General features: G+C 38.3%; 1 protein-coding gene across 1 annotated transcript in view; it reads left to right on the top strand.

The window, feature by feature from the left end:
• Positions 1-17527, top strand: part of KIF5C (kinesin family member 5C) — a 91294-nt gene that overhangs the window by 42057 nt on the left and 31710 nt on the right. The window contains exons 7-11 of the mRNA XM_026696744.2: positions 4698-4785; positions 8230-8354; positions 9768-9872; positions 10770-10918; positions 14912-15060. Of these exons, the coding sequence (XP_026552529.1) occupies positions 4698-4785; positions 8230-8354; positions 9768-9872; positions 10770-10918; positions 14912-15060 (616 nt within the window). The remainder of the gene's footprint in view (positions 1-4697; positions 4786-8229; positions 8355-9767; positions 9873-10769; positions 10919-14911; positions 15061-17527) is intronic.

The raw sequence follows: 17527 nt of genomic DNA, 5'->3' as shown, positions 1-17527 counted from the left end.
AGATTAAGTATAATTGTTTACTAGTAGACTATTTCTGTGAATTTCTCTGAATGTCTCTAACAATGCATCAATATGTTTATACTGATTCCAGATGAAGGGAAGAAGTAGTTTGTTTTTAATCAACTGGAAAATCTGTACTTTAATAATGCAGTAATCCCTGGTCTCGACCATAATTCATTCCACAACCCGATTGGGTCGTGACCTGAACCTAATTTTGGAAATTTGGCGCTTACAAAAAAAATGGCACAGAAGGGGAAATCAGCCGCGGGAAAAAAAATAGTGAATTTTTTGGTCAGAACCCAATTTGGTCGTGATCAGAAGTGTTCGTGTCCATAGGTTCTACTATAATTCTGTTAATCCCCTAACAGCTCACAAAAGCGTGTTAGATTTTCAAGCTCTTATTAGCTGGATTTATGTAAAGGGAAAAGGGTGTTAGGTGATAGAATCCTTGGAATTACTTAGTTTATTTTAGCATCCCATTTATCCATAAGTTTGATAGTGCAAGAATTCTTTGATCTTCTTGCTGACCATTTTTGAAAGCAGCATGAATATTGTTGCTTTCTATCCTGGGAGGGGAGAAAAGGGCAGATATTACAGCCCTGTAATATTTTGCAAACCACAATCCTCCTTCCTAGATTCCATTATTCCTTTCGTTTAAACAGTTGTTTGTCTGAGGTGTTAATGGACTATGAACAAGTACTCTGTATTGTAGCTTTGAAGGGTCTTCATTTTGATGAAATCTTCCAATGAAGTATATCCTTGAAACTGCTTCCTGAAGCAACTTGGTTCCTTTCCAATATTTCTTCAGTGCATGCTTTATTGAATTTCTACTGAAGATTTTTTTTTACCCTCTTTATTGAATTTCTATAAAAGCCTTTGTCATATTTGTTCATGAGTCTGCTTTGTAGACTTCTCAGCATTCTTCTGCAGAACTCATGCTTGGAGAAAGGCTGAGGAAAGTGTTTTTCATCCTTCTACCAAGAGGATTCCTAGGTTAGTCACCTCTGGTGGGGATTATCCTACTGCACGTACTGGAGGTGGCATATCCCAAACCCCAGAGTATCTCCACATTGAACTATCTCCAAGTGTTAGGAAGCAGTTGAAAGAAGACAGTGATGTGATATGACTTCCCCTTTTGTGCTTCTGGCATTCTCTCCTTTGTTGACCATTTGATAAAAGAGACCAGCAGTGCAGAAAAACTCCTCTCACATTGCTGGGCTTTTGCAATAAGTCACTAATAGGTCAGTGGTTGTGAAAAGCCACCAGTGTGGAAAAGCTGCTTTCATGCCAGTCACCTTCTGATTCTAAAGCCACCCAGCCCTAAGCTTTCAGCTGAGCTCAGCTTGTTGACTTCTTCAATGAAGCAAATCAGGCTGCTTTAATTGTTTCATCAAAAATATTATTTAAGAGTTACTGAATATAATTAAGGAGTCAGTCTGTCCTTCCTTCCTTCCATCCAATCATCCATCTTTCTTTCTTTCTTTCTTTCTTTCTTTCTTTCTTTCTTTCTTTCTTTCTTTCTTTCTTTCTTTCTTTCTTTCTTTCTTTCTTTCTTTCTTTCTTTCTCTCTCTCTCTCTCTCTCTCTCTCTCTCTCTCTCTTTCTTTCTTTCTTTCTTTTTTCCCAGCATGTTTCCAAAAATCCTTTGAGATTGATTTTTCAAGATCCTTCGTGTCCTATGTTTTATCTTGGTGCATTTTCCAAAACAGAAAGTATTTTATAATTAAAACAATTCTATTAGAAGTTAAAATGATAAAATTGTATCAAAAGATTATTAAGTTAGTTTAGCCTGGCATAGCATTCAAGAATAATTCATTTGTTGTACAATGAGATTTGCAAAGTAAAGTGCTTAGCAGGACTATTGGAGTTGCCAATAAATAAGAAGAATCTGAATTGCCTGCTTTGGAAGCCTGCAATAGATCCTTTCATTCTTTACCTAATTCATGTTTACTTGTTTGCTCATATCTCGTGTTTGACAGATAATTAGGAGCAGATAACCTGAAATAACAACTTGTCTCCCAAGTCATAAAGTATTTTAATATCAAAACATCTCCATCTATCCTCCTGAAACAGAATTTGATAGGTAAAATCATACTCCAAAACAATTAGTTGTCTTATTTAGCATCATTTTTATCACTCTTGAGAAGTTTGCCTATCTAATGTGTAGAAGGCTTGCACTACACAAGCCACACACCCACACCCACACCTACACACTCCTTTCCTAATCCTTGCCGCACCTCCTTGGCATCCTTGTTCACCCTCCCCAATTTGCATCATTCCTCTCAAGCGCTCTTTTGCACTATCTCCAACCCATCCAAATTATCTGTGGAAGTCAAGGATTGCCTATATTATTTAAAATAAATTTTATTGCTTTTAAAATAATAGAAAAAGTAAAAAAAAAGAGGAACAAAACACAAAGATACACATGTTATAAAAAATATACATAACAGTTACTTAAAAAGTGAACTATATATATATAAAATTATCTAATGCAAACATTTGGCAAATCAATCTTCTATCTGTCTGTCAATCTGTTGGTCTGTCAGTCTGTCATATTATCATGCTTTTTTAGCCTATCACATTTTGTATAAATATGTTCCATATGTTTTTATCCTTCCTTTTTATTATGCTTATTATTTGGCAGTCTTCATAGGTAAAAAGTGTAATCAGTCTTCAATCAATTGAGTAAATGGGGTCATACATTTATCTTTTGTATGTTGTAATATCAGTCTTTCCCCTATAGTAAGGGCCTGGAGAATTAATTTTTGTTGTCCAGTTCCATGTACCAATGTCTGTTATTCAAAACAATATTGTCTTCTGAAAATTTTAGCATTTATTGCATAGTCACATCTATTAGTTCACTATTTCCCCCCCAAAACATAGTAAGTATAGGACATTGTAAAAACATGTTTAAAAAAAAAGCATTGTCCTACATTTTCAAGAAAATGCTGTAATGGTCAATCCTTTTTTATATGGATATTATGGAGTTTACTAAATTATAAATATTTTGTTGTATAAGTTGTAACTTAAGATCCATCGGCACTCTTGCTATAGAGGTGAAGACACTCTTCCATTGTGTTAGCAATATAGAAACCTCTAATTCTTTATGCCACTCATTTCTTCACATGTGTATATCAAATTTATTTACAGATAATAAATAACTTCTAGAAACTAATAGTAGGTTTTTAGTTTAAAAAAACACTAGCCAGTTGTTCTGTGTGGGGTGCTGAGAATGCTGCTGGTCCAAATGATGTTAACAAATGTAAATATTTCCACTATGTTGCATCTGATAGATATTTGCCTCTTAATGCATCATATGCTAAAAATTCATCCCAATCAACCATCCAAATTCAGCATTCCTGCTTTCATCCAGTTTTTCCAAGTCACCCTCTTTTCCCCAATTTTTATGAAGTTAGATTGCAAGCCCATGAGACTGAACCCAGTCACATTTTGGATAAATGAATTCCTTTCTTAGAATTACAGTTGTGGAGAAAAAAAATCTACTGTGAATGGTATTGAAAATCCCCCCAATCCAATCTGGATGCATTTATGGAGGGAATACCTGTATTTACTTTTGACTAAATGTGTGAGATACTTTCTTCATTTTTCTTCCATAATATTCTCATCAAAATTATGTAGAAAATACTTCCTTTATCCAAAACTTCATTTTTGATAAGTTCATTTTGTTAATCATTCCTTTGAAATTTATCAGTTCCATTAATGCATGATGATTATGATGCAAATTATAGGATTTTTTTCCCTTTTATTATTAGTATAAGCTTCAGCATATGTCAGAACCATGCATAAATATCCAAAGCAAACTAGAGATACACAGCCTACGTATAAATGGGGTATAAAGTACATTTTCCCAATCGCATGATAAAATGATATTCATTCTCTTGAATAGTGAGAGCGTAAAGCAGTGATGGCTAACCTTTTTGGCACCAAGTGCCCAAAGCATGTGCGTGCATCCTCAAATTGCAATGTGTGCAGAAGCCCTGAGCATGCGCCCCCTTCACATACACGTGTGATTCCCCTGCACCCCTGTGGATGTGCACGGGACCCCCCTGTACCCCTCATGCATGCGTGTGCGACTCCTGCGTGTGCACCTCACCCCCCACGCATGCATGCTCGACCCCCACGTGTGCATCCTGCTCCCCACATGTGCATCCTGCCCCCTGTGCATGCGCAGCAGAGACCCAAAGACCAGGTGGCTAGTGGGAAGCACATGTGCGCATGCACAGCAGGGCTGAGCTGGGGCAACGGATTGTGTGCCCAGAGAGAGGACGCTGCGCCCCACTTCTGGCACGTGTGCAATAGGTTCACCATCACAGGGCTAAAGTATGCTGTAAGATAGGTCTGCAGAAGAATCCTTGAATGCAGAATCAGTTATCCACACCTCTAGGAATTGTTTATCAGGGTCCCTGCCTGCACAAATCTCTGTGAGCAATCATGTAGATTTTTCAGATTAGTTGTAGGTTAATTATGACCACTGAAGGTATTGGCCATACACCATGCATGGTCATCTTATATACTTCTGTAGCTACGTCTTGGTTTTTATCTGAAATTTTTCAGTTCTTTTAATATAGGCTTATAAATTGATTTTTGTCTCTGGTTTTTGCTAAGCTACAGTTACTGGTTTAGGTTTGTTTCCAGTCAACGTTTTGCCTAAAAAAATGTTGAATTTCACATTTCTAGGGCTGCACAGAGAGATTTGTGTCTAGTCCTGAAGAAGTTATGGATGTCATTGATGAAGGGAAAACAAACCGTCATGTAGCTGTTACCAGTAAGCATTCAGACATTTTAAGTCTGCAATTACATTCTAAAAACCTAATTTCAATTACCATCATGCTGAAATTATAATAATTGTACAATAGTCAAGAAAATATACATTTTTCTCATTAGTGTCATTAGTATCTTCAAGTTATCTCTGTTACATAGCAATTAAATAGATTCCTAGATATGTGACTTGAATTTTTTTAAATGATGACTGACATTTTGAGGCTTAAGATTTTTGATCTTTCGATTTTAAAATACATACTGAACAAATGCTCTGCAGATCCTTGCTTTAAATGGAGACCAGCAATTTCTTTTAAAATAAACATTTCATGGGATGTAGCCTTTATTGCTGAGCAACCAGGAGCATTAAACCTGAGTAAATGTTTTCAAGGTCAAATATTTAAAAATGTATGGCCATTATTTTCTGAACAGTTAAGTAAGCAATATTCCACAGTTGTATTAGCAAAAGTATTTCATGCGATGATTAGTGGATGTAACTGTATAATTGCACTTGATTATAAATCATCACAATGTTTTATAATTTAGAACGATGATAAAATATTCTAGATTTTTTTTGAAGTTTTCTCCAAAGCACTTGAGGGCAGGGCAAGAATCAATGGGTGGAAACTAATCAAGGAGAGAAGCAACCTAGAACTAAGAAAAAAAAATCCTGACAGAACAATTAATCAGTGGAACAACTTGCCTCTAGAAGTTGTAAATCTCCAACACTGGAAGTTTTAAAGAAGAGACTGGATAACCAGTTGTCTGAAATGGTATAATGGGTTTCCTGCTTAAGCAGTGGGTTAGACTAGAAGACCTCCAAGGTTCCTTCCAACTCTAATATTCTATTCTATTCTATTCTATTCTATTCTATTCTATTCTATTCTATTCTATTCTATTCTACTATTCTACAAGCATGTAAACTCCAAAGGTATAAATAAGGTATGTCAGGCCTGAAGGGGCCTCCCTAGTACTTGTTGGCTAGCTATAAATGATGACACTGGGTTGACCATGGTGGATCTAAAGGAGGCACTGCAAGACAAAGGGGCATGGAGAGTGCTGATCCATAGAGTGCTGATCCATAGAGTGTTGATTCATAGGTGGTACATGACTGAATGACTGACAAGTTGAACCAGGTCTCCCTTTGAATAGCTTTGTTTCCTCAGCCCCAGCTGCTTTCAGTCCGCTCGGGAGGAGGAGGGGGAGGAGGAGGTGGTGGCGGCGGCTCGCGTTGTTTTCTGAGATCGCGAGCCTAGAGCCTAGAGCTCAGAAAATAACGCGAGCCGCTGCTGCCCCCTCCTCCCCTCCTCCTCCCGAGCGGACTGAAAGCAGCTGGGGCTGAGAAATGAAGCCACCTCGGCTCGCGTTGTTTTCTGAGATCGCGAGCCAGAGCCTAGAGCTCAGAAAATAATGTGAGCCGCTGCTCTTCCTCCTCCTCCTCCTCCTCCTCCTCTCTCCTCCTCCTCCTCCTCCTCCTCCCGAGCGGACTGAAAGCAGCCAGGGCTGAGGAAACAAAGCCACCTCTGCTCGCGTTGTTTTCTGAGCCTAGAGCCAGGGCGCTTTCATTGCACGGCGGAGCTTCTTGTTTCAGAAACACCGGGTGTCATTGCTGCCCCTGAGGGGAGGGCGATTCTGGGCTGCGCGATTGGGGACTTTGTGGCTTTGGGTGGGTGGGTGGGAGCGAGGACGGACAGAGTCCGCAGCGGGGCTTGCCTGCCCTTGCTGGCTGCCTCTGCTTCCTTAGGGGTGGGGAAGGGGCTCATCTGGACCAAGGGTGAGTCTCCCCTCAGTTTCCCCTGAAGGATCTTCCGTCGCTTTGCCTTCTCCCTATGTCTTCCCTCTGTTAAAATCCCCCCACGCACACTTATTTTCAGGTGGATAGATTTCGTGTCTGAGCATTCCCACATGACGGTGGAACTTTCCCCCCCAAAAAAACAGTTAAATAAAGAAAAAACAATACATCCTCATGCAAGAACTTTTCTGCTTCCGATTACCCCCATGCTTACAAGTTGCAAAGGAAACACGGAAGCAGGGAAGCGGCTGCCCAGCTCCGGAGCTTCACACCTTGTTTTTTTCAGAGGGAATCTGACTCGAGTATAAGCCGAGGGGGGGTTTTTCAGCACAAAAAATGTGCTGAAAAACTCGGCTTATACTCGAGTATATACGGTACTTCAGTTCCCCCTCTTTACAGGTTGCCCTTGACAGTTGGGATCAGAATATCCATTGCTAAGCAAGGTAGTTATTAAGAGAGTTGTCCCTGATTTTATGACCTTTCTTTGCCACAGTTGTTCAGCAACAACAGAAGTGAATCATGTGGTCGTTAAGTGAATCCAGATTGACTTTGTTGGAAGCCAGTTGGGAAGGTTGCAAATGGTGATCACATGGCCCTGTGAAGCTGCAACCATCATAAATGCATGCCAGTTGCCATGTGCCTAACTTTGGATCATCTGACTGTGGGGATACTGTGACGACGAGGGCCAGTTGTAAATCACCTTTTTCAGTGCCATTGTAACTTCAAAAGGTCACTAAACAAATGGCTATAAGTCAAGAACCACCTGCAGTTGAATTTTTCAAATGCTTTTCACAACGCCTCTTAATATAATAAGCAAGCAGAGCTGTCCCTGATTAAAAGGATAGGTGATCTAATGCAGGGGCCCCCAACCTCCAGGCTGTGGTCTGCTACCGGGCTGCAGGCTGTTCAAAACTGGACTGCAGAAGAAATGGGCAAGTGCAGGTATGTGAAGCTCCATTCACACAAGCAAAGCTCCACTTGTGTGAATGAAGCTTTGTGTGCAAGTGCAAGTGACCTCCGCTCGTGTGTGTGAAGCTCTGTTTTCATGAGTAGGGAGCGCACGCACCACTCTCACAAATGGAGATGTGCATGTGTGCATGCTCCTGCTTTTCCCACAGCTGTTGGGCTCTGTAGTTCTGCTCCCCTGCACTTTGATTCCATTGTCTCTCCTGGAGACCACATCTCCCAAAAGCCCACCACAGTATCCTCCTCCTGTTCAGAGTTCAAGAGGTCAGGGTTCCATCCACAGGGCAGTGTAGGTTTTATTCAAGGTCGTCTTCTCAGTTTCATTAATGTGGCCATCTACCAATCTTACTATGGATGTTACTATGCATCAGCTGGATACTACATTCTGTGTTGGTCATATCAACATAGGTGGGAATAATTTTGCTGGATGAATGTGGGTTTGATTGGACAGAATGTGTGGAGAGTAGAGCCTCTGTCAGACAATTCAATAAATTCTCAGAAGGACACATATAGGGCTTGGCACCCGTGTGAATTCGGAAATGAATTCTGAGGAACTGCAATCACAGGTAAGGACCAACTTTAGCCTTCGCTGATTAAAAACAAGGAAATCAAATGAGAATGATGGTTTAATGGAATTTAGAAGATTAAAAAAACCCACGAGCATGATTAGCTTATTGCATTTTATCTTCCTAGACATGAATGAACACAGTTCTAGAAGTCACAGTATCTTCCTAATTAATATCAAACAAGAGAATGTGGAAACTGAAAAAAAACTCAGTGGGAAGCTTTATCTGGTAGATCTTGCTGGGAGTGAAAAGGTAATGATCCTGTTACTGGTGCACGTAAAATTCTTGATTACACGGTTGGACCTTTTGGAATTCATGACTTACTGTAATAAATCACACTTGAATAAAGGGCTTTAGATTTTACTTATTTCCTTATATTTCCTATTTCCAAACCTCCCATCTCCCTCAAGGAGGGGTTAGATCAGATCAAACTCATGTCAGTATGGCAGTGTCAGGTAACACATCGGGCCTCCCCACCTTGCTAAACTGTGCATGGGTGTGGCCGGCGTATGGTGCATCTGGCCCACGGGCAGGGAGTTTGAAAGCCCTAGGTGAGATGATTGTCTTACAAGCAAATAAATAGCATTGGGTATAATAATTGCTAATTCAAAAATGTTTCATTGTGTGTTGAGTTAGGAGATAAGCCATTCCTAAATATCTATTGTCTCAAATAAATGAAGTAATGTCTACAAAAAGGTGACGCCTGAAAACTTCTGCTATTGCTGCAAAATTATTTGTTTTGTAAAATCTTTTCTGTCAGGATACATGAAACTTATCTTTAAATTATGGTTTAAATTAATTTTTAAAATCACTTCGGTTTCTGAATATTTTTGAACAAGATAGCCTTCAAATGTGTTGGCTGATCTTTAAATTATAAAGGCCTTTTTTTCCCCTGATCATTATTCCTTGCTTTTTTTTACTTTTTTTCTCCAGATTCACTTGTCTAGTAGATTTTTTTGGTTGACTCATCAGAGCATTTGTGTGCATGTCCTGGTATTTATCTAACTCCAAATTCTCCTGAAAAGAGATGAACATATTTCAGACAAGATTTTCAATTTTATCTTCAGATAATAAAGTTATTATTGTGTACTATTGTACACAATGAAACTTCAATTTAACTGAGTTCATGTAATTTACATTTTATTTCATTTGCTCTATTCACATTATTTGCAAATAATGTAAATATGTGCAACAGATTTATATGAGATGAAAACAATTACATATTTAAATTAATGATGTAAACTAATGCAAATAACATACATTACATTAATTTTCCAAACAACTTCAGAAACAGTGAACACCACTGAGAATAAAGCCTGAAGCAAAATTTGCTGAATGGAAGTCTGGAAAATTGAGGGTTTATTGTATAAGAATCTGTAAAAATATGAGAATGATCTGAAAATGCATGCCAATGTTTAGCTACAGTCCAATAGATTTGGCCTTCTGAACTGCTTTGATGGATATTGGAAATGTAAGTGAAATTCATGAAATGTGAGTGAAATGTCATTTACTTAATGCAGTTTTTAATGAACTGAAAGTATTGTAGATTTTTCTGATGTAACAGACAAGTATTATGTGTTTCTTCTAATGTTCATTGGTTTTACCTGACTTCAGAGAGTGTGAGCTCAGTTCATTTTCAATAACATGGATTTTTTTGCCTAATAGGTCAGCAAAACTGGAGCTGAGGGATCTGTTCTTGATGAAGCTAAAAATATTAACAAGTCTTTGTCTGCACTGGGTAATGTGATTTCAGCATTGGCAGAAGGAACTGTAAGTCCCGTCCCTTCCTTCCTTCCTTCCTCCCTTCCTCTCTCCCTCCTTCCCTCCCTCATTCTTGCAACTTAAATTTAAAATAAATAGAAAAAAAATAACCAGCATTGTATCCAAAAGCAACCAGCCCAGCATTATCTGGGATGAAAGTATGTTAGATCCCATTGATAAAAACATTCATGAATAAATATTAACTTCTCACATGCAGATATTTTGCATCATTGTTATAGTTGATGCTACTAGGATAGCTATCCTAAGCAAATGGCTTCTGTGGAATTATTTATGCATGGGTTGTGGTGTATGTAGATACCCATCAGCTTGTACAAATAAAACATTTGAACAAGCAAAGATGCAGCTGAAGAGAGATTAAAGCAGGGGGAGAAAAAAAAAGAAAACAGGTCCTTTTTTTCTCAAACAAAATATTGAATGAAAATAATATTGAGCTATTAAATGTTATGTGTTTTTTAAATTATTATTGTAGCAATTAAAAATACCCTGAAAATATATTGCACCCTTCTCCCACATGTATACCAAGATACATAATTTATATTTTGAAAGGCATTTATGTACTGAAATCCAAATTATAGTATGGCTAGTATATGTTGTGTAAATGTAAAAAGTTGAGGCTGAAATGTTATCTTCTACTGTGTTAAAAAGAGTCAGAACTCAATGACTTTTTTCCTTTCCCTACTTCTACCCTTTATTTTCTTTTTTTCCCCTCCTTTCTTCCCTTAGTTTCCCATTATTTTCATTTTATTGGTACTTTACATTGTGATGAACTAATAAAGTTTTTTTTTAAGAAATCCAAATTATAGCATTGCCAACAAACCTCAGCAACAGCCTTTGAATGCTTGTGTGAGAGTGAATGTGTTTCAACCTCTTATCTTTCTTAATTAGAAAACACACGTCCCGTATCGAGATAGCAAAATGACCCGAATTCTCCAAGACTCCTTAGGTGGTAATTGTAGAACCACCATTGTCATCTGTTGTTCTCCATCCATTTTCAATGAAGCAGAAACCAAGTCTACTCTAATGTTTGGACAAAGGTGAGCAAGAATAAATGTCTTTTACTCACCTTTACTTTTATTGAAACAGGTTAAGAAGCAAAGTTACTGAAACAGTTTATTTTAAGTATAAACTTCAGTAGAGTGGTGCCATGTGTTGTATGAATACAAATACAAAAAAATTGTGTTTTAGGCCTTAAGAAAAAAAAAGTCAAATTAGTATCCACACACACACACACACAGACAGACAGATACTATTTCTTTTGACACAAAGATGATAATTTAAAAGCTAATTGCCGTTTAATGTGCTGTATTATAAAGTAAAATGTGTTAAGAAATATGAAAGAGGGTTGCAAAAGATTTCACAGCAGAAATTACATTCACCAATTAAAGCTGAATATGAAAATATTGATGGTCCTGAAAATTTCCACTAACAAGCAGCAATGATATTCTAATAGCTTTGAGAAAGTGGTCAAAAATAAAATTGCGCATGCAGCAAAATAATTTTAATTGTGATTTAATTTTATGCATCAACACTTTTCTGGTTCAGGGGTTGGTGGAACTGTATTGATTTTCTAGCAATTATGTTGATGTGAATAGCTATTTCTGCCATAAATTAGGTAGGTGAGTGTCACTAACATTTCCTAAAACCTGTAAGAATATACAGACTTCTAATCTTCCAGCGAGCATCAAACCACTGTTAGAATTGTACAAACCTGGAAAAATAAGAAATAGAGGAAACAAAATAGATTTGTTTGGCCTTACTCCTCAGACACACACACACACACACACACACACACACACACACACACACACGGTTATAAAGTTAATATGTCTGCAGATGTAATAAAATGGGCAACCAATGACATTTCAAACTCTGGTTAAACTATTTTAGTCCATTGCTATGGTAGTGGAGAGATAACATATAATCTATAAGCTAATGAGTCGCAGTGGCGAAGTGGTTAGAGTGCAGTACTGGAGGTTACTTCTGATGACTGCCGGCTGCCTGCGATTTGACAGTTTGAATCTCACCAGGCTCAAGGTTGACTTTGCCTTCCATCCTTCAAAGTCTCTAAACCACTTAGAGAGGAGTGTAAAGCAGTATGTTCTATTGCTAATTGTCAGGCCTCTTGAGCCACTTTTTGAAAATGCGTCTCCTTTCATTCCTTGGTGCAGGAGACCGATTTGTTTATTCACATAAAGAAATAAAGAAGATACTGATGTAAGAAGAGGATCTTTTTACCTGTGGGGGACTTTGAGAAGAATGAGCCAAAAATCAGCAAAAAGAAAATAAGCAAATTTCCCATTCATAAATATTGCCGATTTTCAAACAAATTAAATTTGCTTTCTGTTTTTAGCATCTTAGCAGCTATTCAGTTCTGCATTTCAATTCTAAAAACTTTTTGCTTGATCCGTGAAGAAGAGATATACTTAGTTTTTATTTCAGGGTATCTTTGGAATTTGAATATTTTAATATAAGCTTCATTTGAGAACCAGAGAGACTAACAACCTTTTGCTCTTGCGCATTCTCTAATTCCTTTGTTTTGCAATTTTTGTTTGTTTGTCAAAGACTCATAAAATGGAAGATACCTAAGAGGTCATCAGGTCCAACTCCCTACACATTGCAGGATTCATTATACCATATCCAATAGATGATTATCCTGTCTCTTTTTTAAATGTATGGATGCATACAGATAGTCCTCAACTTAAGAGCATAATTGAGCCTGGTAATTGCAGTCATAAGTCATGATGGTTGTAAGATGGGTCACTATGTAACCAGACTTAAGTTTATCACCATTTTTGTGGTGGTTAGGTGAATGCATTAGTTATTAAGCGAACATCACAGTTGTTAAGCAAACCCACTGTTTGCTATGAGCCTTTTTTTTTTTTGGAAATCAGGCATAAATGTAGATTTTTCCAGCAAAACCTGTTCTGTCTCACCTTTCTTCTTTCCAAAAGATGAAAGAGTACAAACTCACACAAACACAGGCAGGCAGGCTGACTCGAACTTCACAGAGTTAATTCTTTGGAACTGATAACGTCCTTGGCATTCCAACACGCTCTGCCTGCCAAGTCCGAACTGATAACAAATAAAAAGCTACTTACAGAAAATTACAAGGCAGACCACAAAAATCATTCACAAAGAAAACCTGAAATAAGATCAAACTTTGTCCCATACAGAGTTCCAGCTGACAACACACCCACTTTTATCCCCTGTGGGGTGTGGCTCAATGACTCAGCTCACTCTCTGACCCTCCCAAGCCTCCTATGTTGCTGCTCACGTTTCTCCCTATGACATTGCTTAGGATCAAGCCAACATTCTTCCTCTTGATTCCCTGTCAGGGGCTGCTCCAATATGCCTTCCTCCTGATTAATCTCAGGCTGTTCCTCTCGGTTGTCTGATGAAACCTGAGGCATTATCAGGGAGGAAGGCATTGCCATAGAGGAAGGTCCTGGGGAGGAAGGCATTCCTTGTTCCTCCTCCTCATCTTCGGAGTCCTCTTCCTCTAACAGCACAGGCTCGGGAATCGGACCCACAACAAAAACCATACTAAGTCATATGACTACAGGAACTGAAAATGGCTATTAATGTAGTCCAATGTTATCAAACACCCCAAGTGCAGTCACGAGACTCTGCCCCCCACCCCTACAACATAGAAACTTAAAATCTGGGTCATAAGTAGCTTTTGGTCTGTTGTAACTTCAAACAGTTGTGAAGCAACCCAGTCATAAGTCAAGAACTATCTCTATATTTTCCTTTTAAATTTTATTTTATTGCCAAACCTTGAGCTTTCATATGTGTGTATGTGAGAGGGAGGGAGGGAGAGAGAGAGAGAGAGAGAGAGAAAAGGAAGGGAGGGAGGGGGAGAGATTTGTCATGCAGGAATAGAATTGATAGTTGTTGTGGTTAGCCGGCAGCAGGTGCATGTGGCTGAGGAGAGCGAGGACTCAGATGAAGGGCCAGGATCATTAGGGAGTGGACTCCTGCTTTCAGAGATTGTGGGGCCTGGCAGCAGTGTTGAGGAGGTTCCTGAGGAGCCTGTGCCAAGTGCGCATGTGCACAGGGTTGATAGTAGGAAAGAGCAGTTACAACAGCATGGGCAACTCAGGAGTAAGGCTGCAAGGTAATGGCCCCTCATTCAAGAAGATACAAGCCAGCTGTGAAACTAACCTTTGCAGAAGGCAAAGATGTTTTGAAACTCCAGCCTCGTGGACATTCCAGTATCCTGAGTTTGTATTTGAAGATTCTTATTTTGCAAATTATTTCTTGTCTGTTATCTTTTGGCACAGTTTGCCAAGGCTTGTGCTTATCACAGCTAATTATTTTGTAAAAGCATTCGAAGGTTTCTGTTCTTTTTGAATTGTGTTTGATTTATTGGAAAAGGGAATGGGTCAGAACAATAGTATACATGTTTTTGACCCTATTCTGTAGTTCATAAAAGACTCTAATCCTCATATAATATATAGAAGTTCTGGTGATGAGGGACAGGCATGTGCCTTGATCCATTTCACATTTCCTCTCCTAATTCCCTCTTATTGTCACCTAGCCATCTCTTCCTACCTTTCGTTCCTTTTATTATGCCTTACCTGTTCAGGGCTAAGCTAAGCTTCCTTGTTGGCAGCACTTTGGGGGAAGAAGTACTGACAGTCTGGAAACTTGTCATATTAGACCTCACATCACTGTAAGGCAAGCACATATAGGGCTCCCTTACAGCAACTTGAATATTTCAGCCAATGGAAGTGACCTGTGCAATGTTTTCTGTGAGCCTTGTTCACTGGAGGAAGGAGAGATGAAGGCCAAATAGGCTGATATACTGTTGCTTTATTTCAATACCTGTAGTAGCCCCATAGGGTGATCAGAGCATTAAGCACTAGGTGGGAGATAAATTGAGAAACTATATAAAACAAATGACAAAATGTGAAATCATTCTATGCAAGCTTGTACTGTAGTTGCAACAATGGTTTATATCTGAACATTCACTCATTAAACAGAGTGCATTAGCTAAGTTTGTGTTCGGTTGTTTTTTTGGACAGAGCGAAAACAATTAAGAATACAGTTTCTGTGAATCTTGAGCTGACTGCTGAGGAATGGAAAAAGAAATATGAAAAAGAGAAGGAGAAAAACAAGACATTAAAAAATGCTATCCAACATCTGGAGATGGAACTGAATAGATGGCGGAATGGTGAGTTCACGGTTGAGAATCTGTGTTAAAAAGTAAGCCAGATATTTGCAATGATAAACTCTTCTCTTTGTATCTCTAGAAATATATCAATACAACTCATTCCTAGGCAGAGATGCAGTACTGTTGTGGTGCTGTTTTCTTCATTAACTATAAAAGGTAGAACAAACATTGGGACTGCACCGGGGTGGGATTCAAATTTTTTAACAACCAGTTCTGTGGGTGTGGCTTAGTTGGTGGGCGTGGCTTGGTGGTCATGTGACTGGGTGGACATAGCTTGGTGGTCACTCACATTGAGGCCCGCATCTCCTCGTCTGGCCTCTCATGACTGTTGGGGATGCTGCAACAGTTGTAAGTGTGAAAAATGGTCATAAGTCACTTTTTTCAGTGCCACTGTAACTTTGAACGGCCACTCCACACAAGCAAAGTACCAGCAAAGGAGGGGAAAAGAGAAGTTCCTGAGACAGGAAGTCTAGTCCTGCCAAGAATGTAATAAGGGTTAACGGAGAGGCAGTTTCTGTAAGCAACACCAGAATGTTTCCTTCCTGCCTTTCTTACAGGATTAGGCCAGTAATTTCTTCTAACAACCAGTTCTCCAAACTGCTTAGAATGTTAACAACCGGTTCTACAGAATAGGTGCGAACTGGTAGAATCCCACCACTGGAGTGCACAATCCCCTTCTTGCGTGACGATTTCAGTGCAGTACAGGCTTTTTTTTTTTTTAAATATAGTTTATTAATTTTTACAATTAAAACCAGTCACAATACATACACAAATAAGCAAAAGAAAGAAAGAAAGAAAAGAAAGAAAAGAGAAGAGGAAGAGAGGGAAAGAATTTTAAGAAAAGAAAGAAAGAGGTTACAGGATTAAAAGTATTCTTATTTAACAGTTTGCAAGATCTTCTTTTGTTTTCATCACCTTAACTTGTGTCATAAAACCACACCTGTTTTTAACTTATATCGCTACCTCGTTGTTATGTATTGGTACTTTCCTTTTATGCCTTATAATATATTATTTATCTTTGGTCAATCCAATTATACCAACAATTCCAGCTGTCATAGTATAGTGAAGTGTCTTTGTTTTTTAGCGCCAAAGTCAATTTATCCATTTCTGCGCATCTTGAGATTTTTTCAATAATCATTTCTTCTGATGGAATTTGGTGTTGTTTCCAATGTTGAGCGAAGGCTAATCTGGCCGCTGTTAAAATGTGTATTGTTATGTATTTAGTTTTTTTGGAAATTTGCTTATCAAAAATCCCTAGTAGGAAGGACTCTGGTTTGTATTCGATCTGCTCTTTGGTGATTTCTTCCAACCAAGTTTTGATTTTCTTCCAATACTTTTGGGTTTCTGCACAGGACCACCACATATGGAAAAAGGTTCCTTCTTTTTCCTACACTTCCAGCAATGCGGACTCATGTTGGGGTGCATCTTCGCTAACCTCGAAGGGGGAGATGCCATCTATAGAACATTTTATAAAGATTTTCCTTGTATGCTGCCGATTTGGTAATCTTATTGTTTCTGCCCCAAACTTTCTCCCATTCCGCTAATGTGATGCTGCGCCCTACATTCTTACTCCAAGCAATCATATTTCCTTTTACGATTTCTTCTTCTAGTTCTGTTTCTAATAAGTAGTTATAAAATTTTGTTATGTTTTTTTATTTGATCCTAATAAAATTTTATCTAACTGTTGTAGTTTGTTATTAATTCGAATTCTTTTTTGTCTTGTTTATATCTGCTTTGAATCTGAAGATAAACCCATTGATCAATTTTATGTCCTTGCTCTTGAAGATCCAGCCTCGGTTTCAAATTTCCTTGTGGGTCTAATAAGTCTTTGTATTTAATCATTTTAGTAAGCTCCAAATTGTTTGGGTGAATCATTGCCTCCATTGTTGAAATCCATACTGGTACTTTTGTATAATGTTTTTCCTTATTTTCCTCCAAATTGTTAATAGTGCGTCTCTAATTAAATGTCTATGGAAATATTTTTGACTGGTTTTCCCTACGTCCCATAGAAAGGCGTGCCACCCCTTTGTAAATCATGGCCTTCTAGAAATAGTATTCTTTTATTGGTTAAACTCACCCAATCCTTCAACCAAACTAATGAGGTGGCCATATGGTATAACTCCCAGTTTGGAAATGCTAACCCTCCCCTGCTCTTCATATCCTGCATTGCTTTTACATTTATTCTGGGTTTTTCCTTGCCAAATAAATTTCAGAGTTGTTCTATTGAGTTCTTCAAAAAACTTTTTATGTAATTTAATTGGGATCGTTTGGAATAAATACAAAAATTTAGGGAGAATGTTCATTTTAATAGTAGCAATTCGGCCTAGTAGTGAAATTTGAAGTTTCCCCACGATTCTAAATCTTTCTTTACCTGATGTATCAGCTTATCATAATTGTTTTCTTTAAGTGTCTTACAGTGTGGGGTTAGCCAAATTCCTAAATATTTCACTTTCTTTGTCACTTGTAT

This window comes from Pseudonaja textilis, chromosome 1 (genome assembly GCF_049901715.1).
Source record: "Pseudonaja textilis isolate UNSWEBS1 chromosome 1, rPseTex1.2, whole genome shotgun sequence".
In the NCBI taxonomy this organism is placed as follows: domain Eukaryota; kingdom Metazoa; phylum Chordata; class Lepidosauria; order Squamata; family Elapidae; genus Pseudonaja; species Pseudonaja textilis.
Note: the sequence above shows the minus strand (reverse complement) of the source record. Positions and strands in the feature narration are given on the sequence as shown.